General features: G+C 36.2%; 1 protein-coding gene across 3 annotated transcripts in view; it reads left to right on the top strand.

The window, feature by feature from the left end:
• Positions 1 to 18,494, top strand: part of COL24A1 (collagen type XXIV alpha 1 chain) — a 394,910-nt gene extending 376,416 nt beyond the window's left edge. For 2 of the 3 annotated variants that reach the window (XM_070786184.1, XM_070786183.1), the window contains exons 57-61: positions 4,994 to 5,059; positions 5,696 to 5,864; positions 10,635 to 10,744; positions 13,615 to 13,830; positions 16,909 to 18,494. In XM_070786184.1, the coding sequence (XP_070642285.1) occupies positions 4,994 to 5,059; positions 5,696 to 5,864; positions 10,635 to 10,744; positions 13,615 to 13,830; positions 16,909 to 17,055 (708 nt within the window). In that variant the 3' untranslated portion in view covers positions 17,056 to 18,494. The remainder of the gene's footprint in view (positions 1 to 4,993; positions 5,060 to 5,695; positions 5,865 to 10,634; positions 10,745 to 13,614; positions 13,831 to 16,908) is intronic. The other variant, XM_070786185.1, reaches the window with a different exon arrangement.
• The last annotated feature ends 5,723 nt before the right edge of the window (positions 18,495 to 24,217 follow it).

Below are 24,217 nucleotides of genomic sequence, written 5' to 3' on the forward strand. Positions count from 1 at the left end.
CTTACCTTTAATTATCTGACCCATTTTGAGTTAATTTTTGTTTATAAGTAAGAGTCTAACCTCATTGGGTTTCATGTGGATATCAAATTTTCCCAGTACGATTTGTTGACAGACTGTTCTTTATAGGGAATGGCCTTGACACCTTTCTCAAAAACTATTTAACCATATGTGTAAGTGTTTATTCCTGCACTCTGTTTCATTGGTCTATGTGTCTATGTGTATGCCAGTACCACACTGCTTTGATTATTGTTAAATTTGTAGTAAGTTTTGAAATTGAAGTATGAAACCTCCAACTTTGTTGTCCTTCTTCAAAATTGTTTGGGATATATACTCTCTTTCATAGTTACTAGTACAGTTATCTTTACCAGTGATATTTATTTCTTCATGTGGATTCAAACTTCTGTCTTGTATCCTTTATTTCTGTCCAAAGAACTCCCTTTATTGTTTTTCTAGGAAGGGTTTGCTAGTGATAAGTTACCTCAGCTTTTGTTTATATGGGCATGTCTTAATTTTTCCTTCTTCATGAAGGATAGTTTTACTGGATATAGAATTCTTGGTTAACAGTCTTTTCTTTCAGCACTCCAAAAATGTCATCCTACTGCTTTCTCACCTTTATGGTTTTTGATGAAAAATCCCATCCCTTGGATATGATGAGTCTCTTCTCACTGCATTTAAGATTCCCTATTTTTAACTTTCAACAGTTTGATTATGAGATATCTAAGGGAATTCATTGAGCTTCTTTGATGCAGAGATTAATATTTTTCATCAAATTTGGGACATTTTCAGCGATTATTTCTGGAAATATTCTTTCTGCCCCCTTTTTTCTGAGACTCCTATCATGCATACATTGGTATGTTTTATGGTGTCTGTAGGTCTATGAGTCTATTCATTTTCTGAGTTAATTCTTCTTTTTACTCCTCTGACTGGATAATCTCAATAAACTGTTTTCAAGCTCACTGATTCTTTGTTGTGTACTGAAATCTACAGTTGAGCCTCTCAAGTAAATTTTGATTTCAGGTCCTGAATTTTAATTTTCAACTGCAAAATTTATACTTGGTTCTTTTCTATAATTTCTCTTTACATTTTTTATTTGGTAAGACATTTTTTCATGCTTTAGTTCTGTAGACATGATTTCCCTTAGTTCTTTGAATATATCTAAAATAGCTAATCAAAGTTTTGTCTACTACATTCAACATGTGCGCTTCCACAGGGACAATTTCCATTGATTGCTTGATTTTTTCCCATGTATAGGAGTCACGCTTTAATGTTACTTAGCATGGCTTGTCAATTTTTTTTGAAAACTGAACATTTTAAATAATATAGAGTGGCATCTCTGAAAGTCAAATTATTCACCCCAACCTTAGTGTTTAGTGTTGTTATTTGTTGTTTTTGTTATTTAGTGACTTTTCCTAATAAAGTCTGTGTTCTTTGACATATAGGAACACTAAAGTCTCTACTCAGTTAGTTTAGTGGTCAACTAAGGGTTGAAGAGAGGTTTCCTTAAATGCCAGAACTAATGTTTCCCAGTTTGGGCCAAGGGTCTCTGTGAGCATGTTGGAGCATCCCTTCAGTTCTCAGCCAGGCAACTGACAACTGTACCCAAGTCTTAACTGCATATTTTCACAGAGCCTGAAGATGAGCCAGAGGAGACAGCTTAAGACCTTCTTGTGTTTTTCTGATCATGTGCCCAGCCCTATGCATTTCCAGGAATATGTCACACCAGAGCATTTCAGAATTTCTAAGGACATCTTACTCCCTGATTTTTGCCTGTTTGCCCCAACTGTTTTCTAATGTTTCTAGCAGCCACAAAGTTAAACTATTCCATCTAAATTTTTAAAAATGTTCCTCAGGAGAGACTTTCTGCACTGAGTGAGCTCTGAGTCAGGTAAAATAAAGACAGCCTTGCAAGTGGTATCTTTAAGGGAACCCACCAGACAGGTCAAATAACAACATTTCACTGGAAAGGAGGCTTTGAAGCAACTCTCAGCCCCATTCTGCTCCCTCCTGTGGTTTCCAGGCTTCTTGTTTTCACTGCAATTGCAGGCTGTTGGTTTTTAAAGCTACCACAGAGCTGGAAAGAGAGGCATGGGAATAGGGCAAATTAAAGCTTTACAGAGCTCACTGCCCTTCCTAAAATTCAGCTATTTTTCTGAAATGAATGCTCCCCAGATTTACAGCAAGCATTTTGTTAATTTCTGTAATTCTGAAATACTTCATTCTGACATTCTTTTTTCCAGTTTTCTCATTGCTTTTATAGAAGAGAGAATTCTGGGAGGTCATTATTCCACCATTTTTCCTGTCTCCTAAGTCTCTGATCTTTAGCACACATTTTTAAAATATTCTGTGTGATGAAATGGAAGAGCATATAGATCAGTTCTGTTGCACTGAAGTACAGTGGTTGACTCAAAAGTGCTTGTGGAATTCAGTTCCAAGCTGAAGTAGCTGCTTTTTTCATGGAACACCATTTTTACTTGTCAGAATGACAGTTGTTTAAACATGAGTATTTGGCAGATATTTTCTTGAAAATGAATTAAGTGAGCCTGTCATTTTAAGGAGAACAACTGACAACTTGATACCAATAGTAAATTTCAAGCTTTCAAGCAACAGTAACAAGTGAAAGCTTGTATCTATTACAAGTTTGACAACTTCCCAATAGTTGTGTTTTTCTGATGGGATTGGTGATGATGTTAATGAATGTAATCTTTTGATACAACATAATGAAACTTGTATTTGGAAGGACTGCATTATTTCATTAACCATTTTCCAAATAATTGAATCATGAATTTTTTTAAAAATCATGATTTTTAACAAAGTAGGTAAGTGATTTTTTTTAGAATCCATCTTTTAAGTTTGATAGATTAATAGATTTTAATACAGTATAAAATTTATAGGTAAGTTTTCAGACTTCACATTTCACACATTTCACACTTAATTAACTCCCACTTGTCAAGTTGTGGTATAATATCAAAGAAGAATATCCACAATTATTTGAAAAGGCTACTAAAATATTTTCTTGCCAACTGCATATCTTCTTTAAGGCCAGATTTTGTTCATATAGTTCTTCATATAGTTCAGCTAAAATAACATTTTAATAGATTGAAAATAGAAGCAAATGTGAGAATCTAGCTATTTCCTGTTAATTCAGACATTAAAGAGAATACATAAGTTATAAAACAGTGCCACTCTTCTTACAAATTTTTTAGTTTTCAAAAGTTAATTTTTCATTAAAAATATTTATATTAACATGTAGTAGCTTTATTTAAAGGTAATTAACACAGTTTTAAATTTTATATTTTAATTCATACTATGGTAAATATTATAAGTTATAATATATAATGTTATATAATATATATAATATAATATAATATAATAAGTTAAATATTATAAGTTATAATATAATTATAAGTTATATAATATTATAAGTTATAATATAAAAGTTATAATTCACATAAATAAAAGTTCTTTAAAGCCCTTTATATTTATTTATTTAAAAGTACAACAGGGTCCTGAGTCAGAAGACCCTGAGAACTGCTTATTGCTAGTTTTTCTATGATCAAAGCTCTAATGACAAATAAAGGTGGCTGTTGTTTCCTACTTAATTCAATTGCCCATATTTAGTGCCAATATTTTGTTGTGACCCATGTCCAAAATCTGCCAATTCTCACAAACATGGTAAGAATTAACTTGCACAGAATTTTTAATGCTAAAGCCTTTCTTCTTGAGTAGGCCATGCTTCTCTATCTCCAGGCCTTTGTGCTGGCACCTCTGCCTAGAAAACTCTCCCACCCAATCTCCTAACAATTCATATTTATTCTTCAGATCTCAGTTCAAATATCACTACCTCCAGGAAGCCTATGCAGATCTATTCCTTCCAAGTCTCTTATATCCTCCAAATTTGATTAAATAAGACTCCATTATTTCTCTTATAGGTCCATGCACTTTTCTTTAATAGCACATATCCCAATTTGTAAATGTGTTATTTTTTAGATTATGTGATTGGTGCCTTTATTGACTTCTAAACTTTAGCTCTACAAGGGCAAGGTTGTTTTGTTTTGTATTATTTGCTTACCATTTTATCCTCAAGATGTGTTTGGCAGCATACATATGCAGAATGAGTCAAATATTTTCCAACATGAAAACCACATGTTGAGGCAAGGATGAGTATATTTTGTTGATTGTCCCATCATTTTAAATAGTTTCCAAATTATCAACCATGAGTTATGGGAGATGTTGAAAAGAGTTTCTATTATATGGACTTGCAAGTAAAAAGATAGCTCAGCAGTACAATCATTCTGAAAGAAATCAGATGCTTGATTTGCTCACACATATGCCATTTCATAGAATTTTCTCCCAACTTATGCTTCTTAGTTTCCAAGCTTTTTAAAAATTAAAATACAAAAAGACTTTTTACTAATGGTTATTCTGGGTCTTTCTCTAAAAATATCTTTTAATAAATTCTGGAGGAGATTATATTCATGTTGTATTATTTCTTTTGGGACTAATGACACATTTTCCAACTTCAGAAATTGTTTTTAAGACCGCAGAAGTATCAGATTAAACTAATGTGGTGACTACCTCAGGATAGTAATATTTTATTCTATTTTTCTTCCAAGAATGTAACTGTTAAAAATTACTACAGTTATTTATTCTTCACTTTACAATTTATTAACGGAGGGGATCATATTTCATTCTTCTTCCATGTAATTAACTTTTGTGTGTGTTTTCAGGCAGTAGAGACAAGTAGTTTTTCATTTGTGAACTCTGGACTTTGGTCCTGTTTTAATTAGGAGACTTGAAATTTGGATGAAGGCAGCATATTGTCCTTTCAGATAGCTAGGCAATATTTGTGAGATCAGTCTAACCATAAGAGTTACAAACCACTTTCAGATAATAAGTCTAGTATGCTTTAACAGCAGTGCTTTCAGAATTTATAGCCTTTAGAGCACTCAGTGTTGATCTTATTGCTAGTCTCAAATGGTTTTGTTTTACACAGAAACAAATGGATATCAATGCTGCTATTCAAGCCTTGATTGAATCACATACTGCCCTACAGATGGAGGTAATATATCTGCCTTTATTTACATTGGCACACTCAATCTACAAAGTAAACAGAAATATTTTTTCAAAGGCCAAAATGTGACTTTATCTCAAGGCCTGTATTTACAAGAGATTAAAAGTAATGAAACCATTTTTAAGGACAAAGAAAACAATTTTAATAAATAGAAATACATCCATAAGATTTTTAAGGAAAACATTTAAAACAAAAATATTGTCAAAGGATTTTCAAAATAAGAATTTGGTATTACGGAAGAAAATAGTTAAATGAAGTTAGTCATTTCTTAAAACGGCGTCTATCTATCATCACTATTCATTTTTTTAAGCTCTATTTATTCCTTGTATATAGGTTTTTTTTTTTTTAATTATGCTATAGGGATAGTAATTGTTAAGTTTTATGTCAGCTTGAAAAATAGACTTTTGAGTGTGAATTTAACCTCTTGTTGGGATCAAGATTAACAAAACACAAATATGCTTATAGTTAAATATAAACTGTTCTTTATATCCTACTCTCAACTCACTGCACACAATAGGAGTACACTTTTCTTCTGTCTTGATCTTTGTTGATCACTTGGGTTACCTACTGGTAATGACTACTCTATGCTTCTTTGCTAATATGATTTTCATGATGACTTGGCAGAGCTACCAGAATACTGAAGTGACTTTAATTGACCACAGTGCAGAGATCTTCAAAACCTTGAACTATCTTGGCAATTTACTACACACCATCAAGCATCCTCTTGGCACACGAGATAATCCAGCACAAATCTGCAAAGATTTGCTTAACTGTGAACACAAAGTATCAGACGGTAAGTTATTGGTTTCGTTAAACTGTGATATTTCATTTCATCATTTCAGTGTGTTTGAGATTTCGAGTGTGTTTATGCCAAATCTTATGATTTTTGATAAAACCCTGGCAGAGGCATTTTAAGGTCATCAAGAACCAAATACGTACTTCTTAAGGTAAATGTGATTTCTGATATCAAAGTATCCTTTTTTTAAGGGTTTGCTTTATAAAGATCTTCTACTACAAAATCTGACATATCCCCAGATTTTCTTACCCCATCTATGTCACTCGCGTATACTCTGTGCTTGGAATACATGTTAAAAATAAAAAATAGGAAAGGTTAACTTTTGAACTAACAGGCAATATTATCTGTCAGGACCACCCGAGTTGGCAACATGAAGAAAGAGATCATAGTTCCCCCCTCTACTACACTCCCTAAAATTAATTTTTACATAAAATGGGATTTAAATGCCTCATTTTGGAATCTGACTGTAAAGATGGAGGCTTGTCATGCTTGGAATCGTCTCGTCCTCACATTGATACCTCAAAATCCATTAGCCAGAGTTGCAAAAATAGAGTCATCAAGCAAAAGGTTTAAAGCAAATGGAGGAGCCATTACTATCTGATGATCAACAGAGAAACCCTGTCTGCTACAATATGTCATTTAATTTTAATTTTGATGGGGTCTATATAGTCAGCTATACAATCAATATGAGTAGTTATTTTCGGTAAAAACTCTAGTCCTAACATACAATGATATATATGCTGATTTGAAAATAAGTTACTTAATTCTGTAGGATGGACAGTAGTGCATATTTTATTTTTTATACACATGTGTTTACATACAAATATACATGTATAAATACATATTTTTCCAAAAGCATCTTCCATTCTAGAAGTATAGCAAACATATTTGTTTTATTTATATTAATAAAATGCTAACCTCTATAGATGTTTCCTGCCTTAGATTATCACAAAAACAAATATTTCTAGTTACAGCTGCCCATCATAATCAAATTTGACTCTTTCCTATATTTGAGGGTATAAAAATGTAATTCTATAGAACTGAAAGGAACAAAGACATTACAGGGCATACCAATTACTAAAATCTAATTCAAGGTCTGCCTTCCTCATAGGAGAAATAGCTAAGTTGTGTGGCTTGCAAGGTATCAGGAAAGTATTTATGCCCAAAAATACTTTCATCACTAGGAGATTGTAAGTGCAGTAGAAAAACACAAAACAACAGGGAATGGGGGATATGATAGAAAGTAGGGTTGAGGGTGAAGTTTTAAATAGAGTAGGTAGATAAATCATCTCTGAGAAAGTGACCTTTAGGCAATATCAGGAGGAGGTAAGGGAAGAAGCCACAGGAATTCTGGGAGAAAGAGCTTTCCAGGAAGAAAGAACAAATGCAAAGACCCTGAACCTGTGTTTAGCATGTCCTATTAGCAAGAAGGTTCAGGTGACTGGAAGAGGTTCATAAGGAGAAGAATGGTAGGAAATGAAATCAGAAAGATGTCAAGAAACCAGATTATATAGGATATTATAGGCTAATCAAAAGACTCCTGCTCTTACTCTGAATAGAATGGAAAGATTTAGAAGAGTTAGAGCAAAGGACTGACAAGACTTGACTTAAATTTTGAAAATGTTACTCTTGGTGATGTATTGCAAATATAATGAGGGCAGGGTAGAAGGAGCCATTGAGAAAGCTACAAAATTAATCCAATAAGGGATGATGATGTTTTGGACTAGAGTTAGTGGTGGGAAAGTGGTAAGAAATGGTTAAATCTTTGGATAAGCTTTAAGGTAGAGCCAACAGGTTTTTTTGTTGATAATTCAGATATGGATTTTGAGAGAAACAGAATGGTAAAGAATGACGCTAAGAGTTTTGACTAAAGGACTAGAAGAGTGGAATTGCTGTCTATACAGATAGAGAGGCAAGTTTGGAATCAAGATGAGGAGTTCAGTTTTGGATGTGTTTGAGATGTCTGTTAGACATTCAAGGAAGTATGTCAAGTAAATAGTTGGCTATTCAGGAGAGAGGTCAGGAGAGAGGCCCTGGTTATGGATAAAATATATAAAGTAATTTGCATATAAATAGCATCTGGTACCCTGAAACTCTCTAGGACTACCTAAAGAGTAGATTTTTTAAAAGTTCTAAAAGCTGTGCCTTAGAACTCTTCCATGTTTAGAGATCAGGGAGTTGAGGAGGAACTAGCAAAGAAAGCTAAAAAGAAGCTATCACTGAGATAGGAGAAAAAGTAGATGAATGTGAAGAAAATGTTTGCCTGAAGAGGCAGGGATCTACTTGGCCAATGTCAAGTTAGGTGAGGACTGAAAAAGGCTACTAGATTTAGTAATGGGAAGTTCTTTGATGCTCTTTGCAAGAGCAGTTTAGAAGAATGGTAGCAGTTAAAACTGTATCAGGTTTTAAGAGAAAATGGTGGAGCTGGAGAGTTTCCACTCTCAGTTATGAAGCAGGTAATTCAATTTGCCTAACTAAATTTTTAAAAAGTTAAAAAACATAAAATACTGACAAAGTAGTAAGGATTTTGAAGAACACAGCACAAATGGGCACACACTTACAGCTGTTTTTGCCCTGGGTGCATCCAGCAACGGAGTAGTGCAATAGGAGATCAAAGGCTGGAATCCGAAGCCCACAGATAGTGGGGATTCAGGCTTTCAAAGGGCTATACTCTGGGAGTAAAAATGATGGGATCAAAGAATTACTGGAGTCAGGACACTAGAGGGAATGAGCCAAAATGAGAAGAGAGGTGAAATCATGGAGGAGATCTAGCTGTAGGTAATAAACCTAAAAAAAGACTAGGGCATGGCCTTGGGAGTTAATGATGAAAGGAAACAGAACAGGAGAAGGGCACAAAAAAATTGGTGGGAAAGAGTTGGAGGAACTGAGTAGAGGTCAGAATATTACAGATATCAACCACATGGATGTAAAATCACCACGAATTAGGTTATAAAGAGCTAGCCAAAAGCTAAAATCAAAGAAATAAAGCTGATGATGGCAACAGGAACAGGTGACAGGCGATAGAGTGCGATGACAACAATTTTACCACGGAGTGTTCTCAGACTGAAAGCAGAGATAATGGTCTGTAAGTGGCAACAAGGAGCAAGAAAGGCCCTTCCTGACTCAGGCACAATGCTATAGAGGCTGTGGCAGAAAGGGCTCGCATGGAAGCAGTGTTCTCAGGAGAGAGCCAATTTTGAGTTCAAGCATTTAGGCCTACAAAAGATGTATTATGGTATAATGCTTATATCCAAAAAAAAAAAAAAAAATGAAGCCCCCTACCAATTCACCAGTGAACAACAATGCCTGAGTTCAAAGCACTCCAACCCATATAAGAATGAGCTCTTGCTTGATGGAAAACCTTTTATAAAGCGTATATGTTTGCTCACATAGTAGAGGAAACTATTTCTTGAATGAGAGGAGATGATGAGTCAAGATATATGTCTGCCTCACTAGTTAAGACTGTAAGCCTGCATCAGATCCTGGTTTTTAAAAAGCCAGCTGTAATTTCTACAAACTACAAAATGTCCAACATTCTGAGGAAATCGGGGCGGGGTGGGAAATGGGATACAGAGGTGATATTAGGACTTTTTCACCCTTTTCTTCCATATTTCAGTATAGATCAGTGATTCTCCAAATATCATCCATGAACCAGAATTAGATGCAGATTCTCAAGCCCCATCCCAAATGTAATGATTTAGTAACTCTAGGGGTGGGGCCCAGCTCTTTTAACAGCGTCACCAGTCTGAAAACCACTGCAATAGAGATAGTCCCCTACTCTTGGAAGCAACAATTCAAGTTTTCATTTTGTAGGATTAGAAGAATAGTAGAGGGGGAATGGTCGAGGATGTGTGTAAATCTACTATGACAGACCAGGGCAAGCCCAGAATGAGCAAGAGGAAATCTTTGCTATGGGAAAAAAAATGAAACAAACAAGGGTTTTCTACCTATTATAGAAAATGGCCTTTAACAAATACTATTTGTTTTGTCTTGCCTTTTTAATGCAAGAAGGCAGGGCCATCTCATTCAAAAATTCCTACTCTTTGCATTTAGAATAAGGTGCTGTTTGAATATTCTGAGCCTGTTATTCCAGAATTAAGATGCTACCCCAGTACTTTTCAGTTTGAATATGTCCTAAAGTCCAACTTTATGCCCCATTTGATTCTCCTGGCCACTCAATGGATGCAAAGGTTGGCAGGCTTACACTAGCTATAGAGACTTCAGTCTTTTCCACTCACAAATCTGAAAAGAAAGCACAAAAATAACCATTTAATTGTACACTTTTCTTCTGGAAACAAAAATGGTTATTCTTTTTAATTATCAATTAAACAAAGATATATTTTTCCTCAGGGAGACTAAAGAGGTTTCTATTTTTAAAATATATATATTCATTTTTAAGCTCTGTAAGGACATAGAACAAAAATACACACCTATCCTACATTAATTTCAGCTTCTCTATTAACTTTGTAGACAATTCACTTAACTTGCTGAGTTCATTTTATCTATAGCATGAAGTAACAGATATAGCCATTCAATTATTTTTTATTAAAATTATGAAATGGCCTTAAATTGATAGGTATGTGAAAAATATAGTATTTTCACTATCAGTTTAACATAATGCTTGCAGCTTTTACTTTTTCACTAAATGTATTGATTTAAATGTATGATCTTCATAAACTTCTAAGTTTTTTAAGTATGATACTTTTTAAGGATTGTTCAGAAATATTTTAGCATGTCATTTAAATGTTTTTGTTTCACAATAAACAGGAAAATACTGGATTGATCCAAATCTTGGATGCCCTTCAGATGCCATTGAGGTTTTCTGCAATTTCAGTGCTGGTGGTCAGACATGTTTATCTCCTATCTCTGTGACAAAGGTAAATTCTGAATTTGGCATATATACTGGTACTTGCCCACTATCAGTAAATAGTGATTTTTTAAAAATCTTCCACTTTAAATAATTATGAATTTTATGAGTAGAAGCAAGATATTCTCTACCATATATGAGAAAGAAACTTTTTGGTTTTTAAAACTAATCCTGTTAATTCTTGACATTTTGATTACGTATTTTTATGACTGGCTTAGTTTGGCTTACTCTACTGACTATGCTTTTTAAATCCCTTTTAAAAATGTAAAACATATGTTTTTATGCTCATGCATTCATTAGAAAATTCCCAAACAGCTGCAGTGCTTGTATTCAGTAATCAGTTACCTAAAGTTTTTACTGAAAATGACATCATCATCATTAAAAGAAGAATTCTGCCACAAAACTTGCTATTTTTGGTGATTGGGAACAAAAATAACCTCCCTGAAATATCCACTGGGTAGTATTTAAAACATCTTATACGTATAATTATATAAACTAAATGTTTAGAATGAACAAAAGTTAGTTTGGTATAACACTGGGTATTGTAACAAGCATTTCTCAATCCTAAAGCTTAGTTCTACCCATAACATATATCAAAAAAAACAAAACTGCATTTTTTTCTTTTTCTGGTTTTCCCAAGAACTAATTTTTCGTTGACAAAGAACTGATACATGGACCTACTGTGTGTTTTTTCCACCATAAGAAGGCAGAAGCTAAAAAGTACAGTGTGTCAGTCTCTCCAACTGCTTAGAACTAGACTGTCGTCTTCTCCTGAAATGCTCCCCCTCATTAACCGGGGTGTTTCATCCACTCATCTCATTAGGCATTCACCACTGTTGCCCAAAGCAGAACAGGGGAGGACTCTTCTATTCCTGTGGAGTCTGTGTAATGCTAATGAGGAGCAGTAAGATCACCTTGCTTCCAAACAACCCACATATTCACCCTCATGCCCCTGGGTTTCAAAGAAGAATCAGTGAAGGAGCCATATTCCAGTTCTTTCCTTGGCTGAATCACTTCCCCCATTTCTCCCATCCATAAATTGAACCTGAGAAAGACTGCACGGGTAATGGAAAGAATAGTAGACTTGGAATCAGGGACCTGGATTCTAATTTCTGTTCCTCTGAAAACCTGGGAAATGATACTGTGAACCACCAGAAAGCCCACTCCTTGCCAGGCACTGTGCTCACTAAATGACACTTGACAACTCACACCCTTGTAACAATCCTGTATTGGGGTTACACCCAAACTTGCCAATAAGGAAACTGGGCTTAGAAAGGCTCCATATTTCACAGGTTTGTAGTTCTCATTTGCAAAATCAAAGAATGTGAACTGCTTCCGCTCTAATGCTCCTCATGATGATCCTTCCATGTTTTCATCCTTATGCCTCACCCCCCAACCTTTGCCTTTCTTCTCATTCCCTACAGTTTTTTGCTGCTGTTCTATTACCTTATAACTGATATTCTGATTTGGTGACTGGAGATTAGTATAAACTCCTCAGTAGGAACCACTTCTATTCATTTGTTATGACCATACCTCTGTTTAAATAATGTTAAAATGATGATGATATCTAAAGCTACAGAAAAATCTGCTTCCTTGTCCAAATCTAGACACTTCTTGCTCCAGTACTACCCTACATTGTTCACTTTATTAGTTAGTATTTGTTCATGCATTCATTCATGCAATAAACAGCTATCAACAACTAACTGTATGACCAAAACTGCATTGCTGCTACTGCTGCTGCTAAGTCACTTCAGTTGTGTCTGACTCTGTGGGACCCCATAGACAGCAGCCCACCAGGCTCCCCCGTCCCTGGGATTCTCCAGGCAAGAACATTGGAGTGGGTTGCCATTTCCTTCTCCAAGGCATGAAAGTGAAAAGTGAAAGTGAAGTCACCCAGTCGTGTCCGACTCTTAGCAACCCCATGGACTGCAGCCCACCAGGCTCCTCCATCCATGGGATTTTCCAGGCAAGAGTACTGGAGTGGGGTGCCATCGCAGGGGTTGGCTAACACAAAGATTAAGATTCTTTGTCTTTAAAGGCTCCATAATTAAAATAATTCAACCAATTAATTATCACAACTTTTAATTTATCATTGGAAACTAAAAAAATAAATCTTCAAATGAAAGCACAGACAGAATTTCAGATTTTTATGAAAGAAATTTTAAGCAATAATCCACAACAAATTATTAATACACCTTAAATGACATTATGCAAACTATTTTTTTTTAGTCATATTTAGTTGCCTAGTGGGAGAAGGCAATGGCACCCCACTCCAGTACTCTTGCCTGGAAAGTCCCATGGGTGGAGGAGCCTGGTAGGCTGCAGTCCATGGGGTCGCTAAGAGTCGGACATGACTGAGTGACTTCACTTTCACTTTTCACTTTCATGCATTGGAGAAGGAAATGGTAACCCACTCCAGTGTTCTTGCCTGGAGAATCCCAGGGACAGAGGAGCCTGATGGGCTGCTGTCTGTGGGGTCACACAGAGTTGGACACGACTGAAGAGACTTAGCAGCAGCAGCAGTTGCCTAGTGATATGCTAAAGCCAGCTCATACTGCTCAGGAGAGCCTATTTATTGTTAAGATCTCTTGTGAATTTCATATTAAGTGACACCACCTTGATAGCCTAAAACCAGCCATGGTAGAAGTATTTACAACTATGGAAATTCAGAAATTGCTATAAATCGGGGGTGCCCTCCTGCCCCACCCCTGCAAGGGCCAGTGGTTAAGCATTTACCAGTACACCACTGACTGGCACTTAAATGTCCTAAAAACTAGCTTTCTCAAGACTGCCTTTTGAGGGCTTTCTTCAAGTTTCTCCAAACTATAAATTTTTCAGTTGCCATATCTTATAACTTGCATATTGTTTCAATGACATTAGTTGGAGTTTGGAATCGGGAAAGTCCAGATGAACTTCCTTCATTTACTGAGCTCAGAAGCCACCCATATCATCACCATTCATTGTCTAAACACTCCAGTGTGGACAAGTCCTCAGACAAGTGGCTCAGGATTGACTCTTGGTTTCAAGGGATGGAATGGTCAGATTTTTGAAGAAAACACTCTACTTGAACCTAAAGTGCTTTCAAATGACTGCAAGGTAAGGGAATGGCATGTTTAGAATTATTCAATATAACTAACTTAAAATTGATGACTATATATAATTAACATAAGAGTAAAACTGTATAATTAATATGAGAGTAAAACATTGTAAATTGCAGCTACAGAAGAATAAGTTTTAATGTGCCTAATGTGTAATAACCATACATTTTTCATAATCAATTATTCATTTATATCAATTTTTGTCACACCCATTGATCATCGATGAAGTTTTATATGCAAAACAGGTGTCATTAATGTATTAATTTTTATTCCCCATATGAAATAATTATAGATGATAGCAGATGGAGCATAAGGGCCTATAGACAAATGTTTTCTTTTGTATATTTTTACCACTGTGATTCTGCATCTCATTACTTGATGAAAAACAGGTTATAGAGTCCAGTCAGGTTTATTTCATATTTTGTCAGTCCCCATACCTGATGCCAAATAATGGGCAAAATGGCAGTTTGACTCTACAAATCAATATCTGAATCATAGCCCATTTTTCCTATTAAAATTAAATACTAATGAAGAGTTTATAATATTAAAACATTGTATTGTAGAGCAGGTGTTGGCAAACTACAATCCACAAAATAAATCTAGCCCAGCATTCACTTTACTAAATATATGTTACTGAAACACAGCCACACTCATTCATCTCTTTATTATCTAGGGCTGTTATCACACTGAGTCAAGTATATGAGTCAAGAGTCAAGTGTATATGGCAGAGTCAAGTATATATGACCCACAAAACCTGGAGTTTGCTGACCCCTATTATAGTTATCCACTTACATATCATTAACTTCTTTAAGGAGCTTAGTCTCCTGCTCTTATGTATCATGAAGCCCATGATTTAAAATGTCTTATATTTAGAGTGTTTTAGTTTTTCACAACTAGAGTGCTTTACTTTTTCACATTTCACTTTCAGATAAACTACACTTGCATATTTGAAAAATCATAAAACAAATAGTCAGAAATATATGGCTCACTCTCTGTAGGTGAAGAAATCAGCATTACCAACAAAATTAACTTTCACAATTTTGTCCAGAAACTTTTGGTGACTCATTACTGTTTCTGAGACACAATCAAAACTTACCAGCAGTTAGAAGGAGAAGGCAATGGCACCCCACTCCAGTACTCTTGCCTGGAAAGTCCCATGGACGGAGGAGCCTGGTGGGCTGTAGTCCATGGGGTCGCTGAGGGTCGGACACGACTGAGCGACTTCACTTTCACTTTTCACTTTCATGCATTGGAGAAGGAAATGGCAACCCACTCCAGTGTTCTTGCCTGGAGAATCCCAGGGACGGGGGAGCCTGGTGGGCTGCCGTCTATGGGTCGCACAGAGTCAGACACGACTGAAGCAACTTAGCAGCAGCAGCAGCAGTTAGAATAGTCAGGCTCCAATCTATTTTTCAAGCTTGGGCTTTCACTGACTGTGTACCCTGAACTCTGGTCAAACTAATCTATTTATAATAATATCAACAACAATTCCTACTTCTAATTATTGAGGACTCATTAGATGACAGGTACTATGTATTACATACATTATTTAATTATAACAGCTCTATAAAGAAGTTACTATTAGTATCATTTTATAGGTAAGAAAAACTGAAGGCACAGAGGTTAAGTAACTTGTTCAAGGTACAGCAGAGCAAGAAATCAACCCTAAGTGTGTACAGTTCCAAAGTCAATGCCACACTATATTACCAGGGACTTTTAACGGAAAGCTCACTTAATCCTCACTAATTCACATTTTCTATGTGGGAATACCTATACCTGGGTGTCTATCAAAATCTGTGCACTTAAACCCCATGCTAGGCTTATTTTCACAACCACCTTCTACCTTTGCAACTGTTTTGCTTTTTTCTATTCATGTCATTCCCCTTCTCTGAAATGCTGTTCTCTACTCCTCTAACCAAGTGGAAATTGTAGGCATACTTCAAGGCCTATCTTCAATTCTGAATATACAAGGCTTTACCCTGACTCTTCTAGTTGGAAATGAGGAACTCAGCATTCACTCTTTATATTCGTTATGATGCATGTCATACATGGCCTTATATTACAGCTGTTTGTTTCGCCTCTCCCTGACTAAATTTATAAGCTGCAAGAACTCAGAAGCCAGAATTTACTCATCTTCGTATTTCTCAAGAACTGTAAGAAACTGGAGGATTACATTTTATTCAACTGTGCCAAAAATACCTAGTCTTCAACAAATATTGTTTGAGACTTAATGAAGTTACAGAGAATTCCAGCCTAGTTATTACCCCAAGGTTATGACTTTGGCCATTTATTTTCTGAGAGCTTCTATTGCCTTAACTTAAAATGGAATTGATAGCTTCAATAATCTCCAAAGTTCCTTCAAATTCTAAAATTTATACCATGATAATTCTGTGAATGAGTAAATGAATAAACCTCTGTATAAAAATCTTCACAAAGCTAGTTAACTGTTTCTCTATTTTGTCTTCCTGAAACTTAATCAGAGCATAGTTTTTATTTTATAATAGAATTTACCCTCCAAAAAAAGAGCATACAGTAATAAAAGGAAACAGAAAGGCCTAGAAAGAAAGGAAAGGAGGAATGAAACTATATAAACAGTAACCACAGAATAGAAAAAAAGAAACCTAACAGATAATTCAACATAATTATAATTTACTTGTACTGAAGGGATTCTGCATATTTCCTGCCTAGAGTACAGAGACAGTAAGCAGGCTCATTCCCTCTCATCCAAGACAAGTTTCCATCCTGAAGCATCAGTCCCAAATAAAGGAAAACAAAATGGTTATTACTCACATTAGACGCAGGCATATCTGGTCCAATGATCCACAGACAACAGAAACAGGAAGCCTCAAGAAAAATCAGAATATACAATGCCATCTAGAAAATGGAATAAGCATATATTTTCAGTTATTCATAGTAACTGTTACCCATTCATTGAGCACTTACTCTGTGCCTGGCATTATTCTAGGCACTTTCTATTCATTATTTCTAATCCTTAAATCTACACTGTCTATGAAAAGACATTGTCTGCTGCTAACGGAAAAATTACAGATCGAAGCATTTTGTTCTTATTTTTCAGATTCAAGATGGCAGCTGGCATAAGGCAAAATTCCTTTTTCACACCCAGGACCCTAGTCAACTTCCAGTAATAGAAGTACAAAAACTTCCTCATCTCAAAACCGAACGGAAGTACTACATTGAAAGCAGTTCCGTATGCTTTCTCTAAGGTCTCTGAATTAGTTCAGAATGCATGCTGTTGGCCAGGTAATTGTTGCAGAGGGGAAAATATAGACAGAAAGGTACTATTGGATATCATGAAATACATGGAATAAAGCATTGGCTAAATTTTAAAGAATCTCAGGAAGAAAAGACTTCCTCCTAAGAAGGAGACAAGGCATTTTTTAAAGGACTATAACTGATAAAGTATTTAATTCTTTAAAAAATTATATTGATCTGAGCTTTCTTAGAGAATTCCCTAGAACTGAACATTTATAAACATGGAATTCTTCAGGGTATTCTATATTTTTTGACTGTCTGAGAGCAAAGTACCCATTAGACAGCTGGAGATGCAAAGCACTATGGAGCAATACTGGCTAATGCTCCCAAATGTGCAATGCTTCTGTCTAAAAACTGCAAGCCACAGTCTAATACGTCTTCTTTTCCCAAATACTAAGCTGTATTCAGGTCCCCAGTGGGCATATACATCTTAGCTGGTGGTACACTACCTCTTACGTGTTGCCTTTTTGTGTTGCTTGGTGCTCTTTCTAAAACAAGGTGCTTGTGGCTTTCATAAACTATTTTATTTCTTTATTCGTCTTTGTCATTCTTTAAGAGTGTATGTACTGGTTACATCAATATATGTTTTGGTTGTTAGTACTTATTTTAATTTGTTTGGTCATATACTTAATAACAAGTAAAACATTATTTATGTGAAGTTATTTTAAAATTCTCTTTGTGGGTATAAAATCAAAGCCAGCACATTGTAACCTGTGCTTAAGCACAAGAGAATTGGGAGGGGGTTTTATTGTTTGTTTTAAATTGCTGTAAAAAATATTACAGGCCAGCTACATCCAGTAGTAGGTTTGGGTTAGAGTTTAGGGGTTGTGATATACTATTTTAAAAAATCCATGATCATCTGGAATGATATTTTGTGTATATATATTTTGTAAAGTTGTAATTCAGCAAATCTTTTGAAATTGCTGCTGTTTTAAATTATAAAAACTTTGTTTCTGTTTCATAGAAATTACATGTTTTTTAATAATTCATTGATTTTCTTTCACCGTTCTTAAATATAATGTGTTGGGACCTAAAAGAATTCAATTTACCAGTCGTTAAAGCAACATTCAAGAAAACAAATACAGTCTTTTGCCATTTAAAATAGGCTAAGTTCAGACTTTCCTTGTCAGAGAAATGTTAAACATTAAAAATATTATACCTTTTGGTATATTGAAAAGCATGTACATCCATTATAAACATACCATCAAACCACACTTACCTATCTTTAATAAAAATGTGCTTTAATATCTTTTTTGGTGCTTTTTTTTAACCATACCCTTTCATTATGTAGGACAGCCTCTTTCGCTTAGACCTTCTGTACTGGGTACATTGCACTACTAGAAAGTATCTATTACACACCTATAAAAGGATTATAGGGCCTATTTCCTACTTAAAATAAGGTCATGGCATAGAAAGTCTCTCACATATGGTCAACTGATTTCTAACAAGGGTGCCAAGACCATTCAATGGAAGAAGGACAGTTTTTTCGACAAATAGTTTTGGGAAAACTGGATATCCATATGCAAAAGAATGAAGTTGGACCTTTATCTTACATGATATACAAAAATTGACTCAAAATGATGAAAACTATTACTGTAAACAACATTTGGGATAATATCAAAAATTTTAAAAATAACATAAAATGTATCAAAGTCCTAAATGTAAGAGCTAAAACTACAAAACTCTTAAAACTTAGGTGAAAGGCTTCATGACATTAGATTTCGCAATTATTTCCTGGATAGGGCACCAAAAGCACAGTTGCTTTAACAATAAACTGGACTATAGCAAAACTTAAAACTTCTGTGCAAGGGACACTATCAAAATAGTAAAAAGATATCCCACTGAATGGGAGAAAATATCTGGGTATTATATGTTCGATAAAGGATTACTATCCAAAGTATATGAAGAACCCTTAAAACTCGAAACCAAAAACAACAAAAAACCCTCAAGAAACCCAAAGTAAAAATGAGCAAAAGACTTAACAGACATTTCTCTGAAGATACACAAATGGCCAACAAATGAAAAGATACTCAACATCACTAGTCATTAGGCGCAAATCAAAACCATAGTTAAATACTATTTTGTACAAAATAAGATGATTATTTCTATCCCTCCAAAATAGGAAAATAACAAGTGTTGGTGAAGATATGAAGAAACTGTAACCCTTATAAATTACTGATGGGAATGTAAAATGGTACAACTGCTATGGAAAATAACTTGGCAGTTCCTCAAAAGTTACATGTAGAATTACCATATATGATACAGTAATTCTACTTCACATATATACCCAAGAGAACTGAAAGAAGGAAACATATTTTTACACCAGTGTTCATAGAAATATTATATAGAATAGCCAAAAGATGGAAATAACCCCAGTGTGTCAAGAGAGGAACTGATGAACAAAATGTGGTATGTACATGCTGCTGCTAAGTCACTTCAGTTGTGTCCGACTCTGTGCGACCCCATAGACGGCAGCCCACCAGGCTCCCCTGTCCCTGGGATTCTCCAGGCAAGAACACTGGAGTGGGTTGCCATTTCCTTCTCCGATGCCTGAAAGTGAAAAATGAAAGGGAAATCGCTCAGTCGTGTCCAACTCTTCACGACCCCATGGAATGCAGCTCACCAGGCTCCTCCATCCATGGGATTTTCCAGGCAAGAGTACTGGAGTGGGGTGCCATCGCCTTCTCCGGTATGTACATACATTGGCCTGTTATTAAGCCTTGAAAATGAAATTCTGACGTATGCTCAAACATTGATGTACCTTGAAAACATTATGCTACATGAACAAAGGCAGACAAAAAGGTAAATATTGTATGATTCCATTCATATGAATTACCAAGAATAGACAAATTCCTAAACAGAAAATATAACAGAGGTTTATCAGAGGCTAAATGAGGTAAAAATAAATTATTTTTTAATGAATAGAGTTTCTGTTTGAAATAATGACAAATTTCTGGAGATGGGTGGTAATGACAGCTGTACAACAATATGAATATACTTAAATGCAACTGAATTATACACTTAAAATTGGTCATTTTAATCATTTTATGTTGTATATTTTACCGCAATTTTTCAAAATAGGGTTATGGCAAAGATGTCAGATTTCCTGCTTGAGAAATAGAAATGTTTTTAAAAGGAGCCAAGACTGATTCTCAGGTGGCTCAGACGGTAAAGAGCCTGCCTGCAATGCAGGAGACCCATGTTCAATCCCTGGGTTGGGAAGTTTCCCTGGAGAAGGAAATGGCAACCCACTCCAGTATCCTTGCCTGGAAAATCTTATGGAGGGAGGAACCTGGCAGGCTACAATCCATAGGGATGCAAAGAGTCAGACAGGACTGAGCGACTTCACTTTCACTTTCAAGACTGAGTCTAAATGTAAGAACCCACAGTTTATACTCTGGTTTCAGTTTATATCCTATACCTTCTGTTCTCCCCCTATACAAAAAAAACTTTGTATCAGAGGCATAAATGATTTTCCTAGATTTCATTTCAGAAATATATATAAAATAGAAATACCTTACTTTGTGTTCATGTTTTGTTCCTGAAATATTAAATTTAAAGCAAATTTTAATCAATTATAGGTGGTATAGTCTGGTAGTTAAGAATACTCTGAGGATTAGCTATGTGACTTTGGGTATATTATTTATTCTTCATTGTCCCAGTTTCTTCACTATCAAATGGGGATTATAAAAGTAAAAATCAGTATTAGGGTTTTCCAGAGAAACAGATAGTAGGAGAAATAGACAGATGAAAGGTAACAGATAAATTGATGATAGACAACTAGAAAGATATAAATATATATATTTAATATACATAGGGCTTTCCTGGTGACTCAGCAGCAAAGAACCCACCTGCCAATGCAGGAGACATGGTTTTGATCACTAGGTCTGGAAAAAGAAATAACAACCCACTCCAGTATTCTTGCTTGGGAAATCCCATGGACAGAGCAGCCTGGTGGGCTACAATCCATGGGGTCACAAATTACCCTAATTGTACATGGATTAAATGCACCAACCAAAAGACACAGACTGGCTGGGTGAATACAAAAATAAGACCTGTACATATGTTGTCTACAAGAGACTCACTTCAAGCCTAGGGACACTTACAGACTGAAAGTAAGGGGATGGGAGAAGGTATTCCACGCAAATGGAAATTATAAGAAAGCTGGAATAACAATACTCACATCAGACAAAAATGTTGAAACAAAGACTGCTTTAAGAGACAAGGCCACTTCCTAATGATCAAAGGTTCAATCCAAGAAGAAGATATAACAGTTATATATGCATCCAACATAGTAGCCCCTCAATATGTCAGGTAAATACTAACAACCATAAAGGGAGAAAATGACAGTAACAGTATTAAAGTAATAGGGGACTTTTAACACCCCTCTTCGGAGAAGGCAATGGCACCCCACTCCAGTACTCTTGCCTGGAAAATCCCATGGACAGAGGAGCCTGGTAGGCTGCAGTCCATGGGGTCACTAAGAGTGTGGCACGACAGAGCGACTTCACTTTCACTTTTCACTTTCATGCACTGGAGAAGGAAATGGCAACCCACTCCAGTGTTCTTGCCTGGAGAATCCCAGTGACAGGGGAGCCTGGTGGGCTGCCGTCTATAGGGTCGCACAGAGTCGGACACAACTGAAGCGACTTAGCAGCAGCAGCAGCAATACCCCCCTTTCATCAGTGGACAGATCATTTGGACAGAAATTAATAAGAAAACACAGGCCTTAAATGACACTTTAGACAAGTTGGACTTAATATTTATAGAGCATTCCATCCAAAAGCAGCAGACTACACATTCTTAATCAAGTGCACATGGAACATTCTCCAGGATTGACCACATGCTGCACCACAAGGTGAGCCTTGGTAAATCTAGGAAAACTGAAAACTTAGCAAGCATCTTTTCTGACCACAACACTGAAATAAAAAATAAATGACAAGAAAAAAACTCTAAAAAACACAAACACATGGCAGCTAAAGAATATGCTACTTAACAACTAATGGATCCCTGAAGAAATCAAAGGGGAAACTTAAAAATACCTGAAGACAAATGAAAATCAAAGCACAGTGGGATGCAGCAAAAGCCGTTCTAAGAGGGGAGTTTACAGCAATACCTCAAGAAATACTTTTACAACCTTACCTCAAGAAACAAGAAAAATCTCCAATAAATAACCTAACCTTACACCTAAAACAACTAAATAAAGAAGGACAAAGAAAACCTAAAGTTAGTAGAAGGAAATAAATCATAAAGATCAGAGCAGAAATAAAACAGAGACAAAGAAAACAATTGCAAAGATCAATGAAACTAAAAGCCAGCTCTTTGAAAGATAAACAAAATAGAAAAAGAGGGGGAGGACTCAAATGAATAAGATTAGAAATGAAAAAGCAGAAGCTACCATTGACTCCACAGGCATACCAAGGATTGTTAAGAGACTACTATGAACAACTGTATGCCAATAAAATGTAAACGTGGAGGAAATGGACAAATTCTTAGAAAGGAACCATGAAGAAATAGAAAATTTGAACAGACCAATCACAAGTTCTGAAATTGAAACTGTTCTTAGAAACCTCCCAAGTAACAAAGGACGTCACCATTAACCCCAGCATACAGCTGCCAGATCTTACACAGGACTCTTGGAGGGCACAAACAGAACCTTGTGTATAGCACGACCCAGGACAAAAGATCAGTGACCCCACAAGAGACTGACCCAACTTGCCCAGGAATGTCTAGTAGGAGTCTCCAGTGGAGGCGTGGGTCAGTGGTGGCCTGCTGAAGGGTTGGGGGTACTGAGGGTACAAGTACATGCATGGGATCCTCTGAAGGAGGTCACCATTATCTTCATTACCTCCACCATAGTTTGGCCCCAGGTAAATAGCAGGGAGGGAACACAGCTCCGCCCGTCAATAGAAAATTAAAGATTTACTGAGCATGGCCCCGCCATCAGAACAAGACCCAGTTTCCCCCTCAGTCAGTTTCTCCCTTCAGGAGCTTCCATAAGCCTCTTATCCCCATCCATCAGAGGGCAGACAGACTGAAAACCACAATCACAGAAAACTAACCAATCTAATCACATGGACCACAGCCTTGTCTAACTCAATGAAACTATGAGCCATGCCTTGTAGGGCCACCCAAAACAGACAGGTCATGGGGGAGAGTTCTGACAAAATGTGGTTTACTGGAAAAGGGAATGGAAAACTACTTCAGTATTCTTGCCTTGAGAATCCCATGAACAGTATGAAAAGGCAAAAAGATAGGACACTGAAAGATGAACTCCCCATGTTGGTAGTTGCCCAATACGCTACTGGAGAAGAGTGGAGAAATAACTCCAGAAAGAATGATGACGGAGCCAAAGCAAAAACAACACCCAGTTGTGGATGTGACTGCTGATACAAGAAAAATCTGATGCTGTAAAGAGCAATATTACATAGGAACCTGGGTGTTAGGTCTGTGAATCAAAGTAAATTGGAAGTGGTCAAACAGGAGATGGCAAGAGTGAACATAGACATTTTAGGAATCAGTGAACTAAAATGGATTAGAAAGGGTGAATTTAACTCAGATGACCATTATACCTACTACTGTGGGAAAGAATCCCTTAGAAGAAATGGAGTAGCCCCCATTGACACGAGGCCCTGGCACCTGCACACCCCTTTTCAAGGGGATAATGGTCACCACAGTGAAGAGGCAGCAAGTATCCATACTAAAAGCAGCCCTTGTGCCAAAAATATTAAACTTATACCAGTTCCCACATATACACAGGCTTCCAAGAATACAGTAGATAATGGTTTGCCTAAACTTACACAGTAAGAAAAATAAAATAAGGAAGCAGAGGTTGAGATTGGTATAAGATGGTAGAGTAGAAGGACGTGTGCTTATCTACTCTTGCGAGAGCACAAAAATCACAATTAGCTGGTGAATGACCATCACCAGGAGGATGCTGGAACCCACCAAAAAAAGATACCCTAAATCCAAAGACAAATGAGCCGACACAGTGAGATGGTTGGAGAGGTGCAAACCATAATATCAAATCCAACACTCACCAGCTGGGTGATCCACAAACTGGGAAACAATAATACCAAAGAAGTTCTCCCACTCTTGTGAAGGTTCTGAGC

This window comes from Bos indicus, chromosome 3 (assembly GCF_029378745.1).
Source record: "Bos indicus isolate NIAB-ARS_2022 breed Sahiwal x Tharparkar chromosome 3, NIAB-ARS_B.indTharparkar_mat_pri_1.0, whole genome shotgun sequence".
NCBI classification, from domain to species: domain Eukaryota; kingdom Metazoa; phylum Chordata; class Mammalia; order Artiodactyla; family Bovidae; genus Bos; species Bos indicus.